The 3,235-nt window shown below is 42.9% G+C and overlaps 1 protein-coding gene across 1 annotated transcript in view; it reads right to left on the minus strand.

The window, feature by feature from the left end:
- grk3 (G protein-coupled receptor kinase 3) overlaps positions 1–3,235 on the minus strand; it is a 35,809-nt gene that overhangs the window by 29,930 nt on the left and 2,644 nt on the right. Inside the window, 1 exon segment of the mRNA XM_035668368.1 lies at positions 2,486–2,505. Within this exon segment, the coding sequence (XP_035524261.1) occupies positions 2,486–2,505 (20 nt within the window).

Below are 3,235 nucleotides of genomic sequence, written 5' to 3' on the forward strand. Positions count from 1 at the left end.
TGTGTGTGTGTGCTTGTGGTTTGAAGCCCCTTTCCACCCACCTGGAGTTCAGCATTAAGACATTTTCATTATCACTTTACTTTAGTACCGGTCCAGATTATTTTGTAAACTTTTTAAAGTGTAACTGAACTCCTAAACTCTGCCAGCTCTCTGCCTCCCAGCGAAAAGATATACAGCAGGTAGGATCGTATCGGGACGCGTGGCCTTGCGGCTGTGGAGTAAGTGTGATGTGTGCTCGATGTTGTATATAAAACCAGTGTGTTAAATAAAAGACCGGTCGAGCTTTTTAGGTATCCACTGGCAGCTATGGGTCTTTAGGAAGAGATGTAATTAGGTCAGGGTCTCCCACCATCGGCGTGCTGCTTGCTCATCACCTGCCGGCGCTTTAGATAAGGTCACCTGGAGGCAGTAGAAGACTAAAGCAGCGTCGGTAGCTGTCGGCTTATTGTTGTTGTGCTCATTTTGTTGGCGAGGTGAGCACGTTCCCTCATCTAACTGTGCTAACAGCTGCTGAAGCAGATGTAATGGAGGCACAATTATGTAACCGCAGCCAGAAGGAAGGTGCAGTGTTCTCGTGGATCTCGTCTGTATCCGAGCGGATAGTAAGCACATAGCCGGTACGAGCTTAGATCCACTTCTCACTCCTCAAGGAAATGACAGAATATCTTTCTATTTCCTGACCTCCCCGCTGCTGTTATCCCCGTTACTAACACTTATTTTGTTGAATATCTTATTTTTAGGGCGGTGTGGTGAACAACCGAATATCAAAATAGTTCCTGATTCATTTTTTGGTTGATTGACTAATTGACAAAAAATCCCAGAACTGTATTTCGTTGCCTTTTATCAAGAGAAAATGTACAGATATGATTTACTGACTGAAGGAGAGTACAGAGTTGCAGTCTGTGATCTGTGTGTCGGATTGGTTGAGGGTAGGAAACATTCTCCAGTGATACATTATCAATCCACTGCAGCTCGGGTTGGGCGGCAGGGTGTATGTATCGGGAGCAGGCTGACTTCAGAGCTGGAGTTTTGTGCATTTATGGTGTTTCAGTGCGGCTGCAGAGCTCGTAGCCTCCAACAGCTACAGTACCTCAGTGTACTGAGATACTGTAAGATAGGTGATGTGGTATTTGTAGTCCTCAGTTTACCTTTACAACACTGTTAGTTTGGGGTTTAAACACCGAAATCGATACAATATCATGAAGATAAAATATCTGTTATTTTTTAATATTTTCTCACACCCCTACATGAGTAGTTTATATTTGAATGATGTGAGACTGTTTATTAGGTCAAGATCCAATTCTGAACTCTTGATTATAGAACAATTACTTGATTAATCAGCTTTTAACTGAATCAGTTATTTTGATTGAGTCATTTTTGTTGGAAAAATGTCCAAATTCTCTGATTTCAGCTTCTCAGATGTGATTTTCTGGTTTTCTTTAGACAGTAAACTGAATCTCTTTTATGTTTCTGACATTTTACGGACCAAACAACCAAACAACCGGTCGATTAATGGAGAAAATGATCCCCAGATCGATCCATAATGGAAATAATGGTTATTTGCGGCCCTATTCGATTATTGTTTCATCTCAGTCGTCTTTTGAAATCCCGTGAACGTGACGGCTGGTCAGCGTTGGTGCCACTTTCATCCACATGTGTCAGCCCACCTCTCATACGTGTTCAGCGTCACAGCGGTCCCCCGTAGATAATATCGCCTTATTTATCTCCATGTGCCAGCAGTGATTCTGTCACTCAAACTGCATCGACACAGCAGGAGCCCCGCTTTGTTTTCTGCTCCGCTCGGGTCATCTGCTCCTGTAAGCTAAAGCTGCTGCTGTCGTTAACGGAGGTTGTCTTTGGGATTAAGGGATGAAACATTTCACCATTTACTTCTATTGTATTTAACGGGATTCCCAGCTACGTTCATTGTACATTGTCTTCTTAGGGCTGCACAGTAAATCGAAATAATCACACAATGATTTTTTTCATACCAGAGCTGTTGAAGCCCCGCCCCATTTAGCACCGCTCTGTTTTGAACTGGCCGTTGTTCCCTTAAAATAAAGGTTTGCGTATTTCCTCTTTAAGCGCTTCACACTGGACATCAACGGTAGCGCGAGATTTCTAGAGAGACCTTCAGAAAGTTAACGTTGCGAGCACCTTACTGAGGTCAAAAGTATGTAAGTAATACAGCAAAATGTACGTAATTATCGCGCATTAAATGCTCCACGTCACTGTTTTACTGTTCTATGTATGATTTATGAAATATTACTGCTGTATTAAGGTTGAGCTAATTTTTCCGATACTTTATAAACTGTTTGGTAGTTTTGGCCTCGATGCCCCAATAAATTTGTATTTGTCAAAGGCCCAAATGACTTAATTCCCCATTAATGTTAATGTCAGAGGAAAACTGTAGTAAAGTGGAGTCAGTCAGGCCAAGTGCGCCACGAAAGTGAGCTAACGCGTCCCATAAACGCTGACCACCTACCTGTAATGAACCCGAGACACCTGCATCAGTAAAAAAGAGGAATAAAACTGCGGTTTAATGTGTCAATACTGGACCTACCGGTGAATTATGTGACCGTCTGGCAGAAAGTGCTGTCCTGGATTGTCTAGAAAAACTGGAAAATGATTTCCTAAAGAGTGGAAACCCTGTTAAATTACAAACATAAAATATCTAGCTGGATACGACTCGTGTCGAAGTGAGAAAGTGGTCTGACGTTATAGAAAATACCAATGTGGTAGCACGAGTACTTTTGTTTGATGGCGACCTGTGTTCTCATGACTTCTCACCACCGTCTGCTGATATCAGCTCACATCTGACCTCACTTACCGTATCAGAAACCCCTCTCCCCCCGATACGTGTCCTGTAGGCCTAATGAGGCACGGCGTTCACAGTAAAAACAGTCCTAATACGGCCTCTAAACTGAGGTTTCATACGAATAATCCAGAGTCAGCTGCTGATGATTCAGTGGGGCAAACAAACAGGCCTCTCTGAAAGAGGAAGTGCTTACTTCCTAGGTTCTTGTTCCTGTCGCTGTGGCTGCAGTTGAAACGCTGCGTCCACCGCTCATTCCCACTCTCCCATCCCCTCGGCCCAGTTTACGTTCACACGACCAGTTCGGTCCTCCTGGGGCTGGTCCACTTCTACTAGTCTTATGCTAAATAATGGTGCACAACATACATACTACATACATAATATATACATATATATATATATATATATATATATACTTAC

This window comes from Morone saxatilis, unplaced genomic scaffold, assembly GCF_004916995.1.
Source record: "Morone saxatilis isolate NCDOM2014 unplaced genomic scaffold, NCSU_SB_2.0 Contig21, whole genome shotgun sequence".
Taxonomy (NCBI): domain Eukaryota; kingdom Metazoa; phylum Chordata; class Actinopteri; family Moronidae; genus Morone; species Morone saxatilis.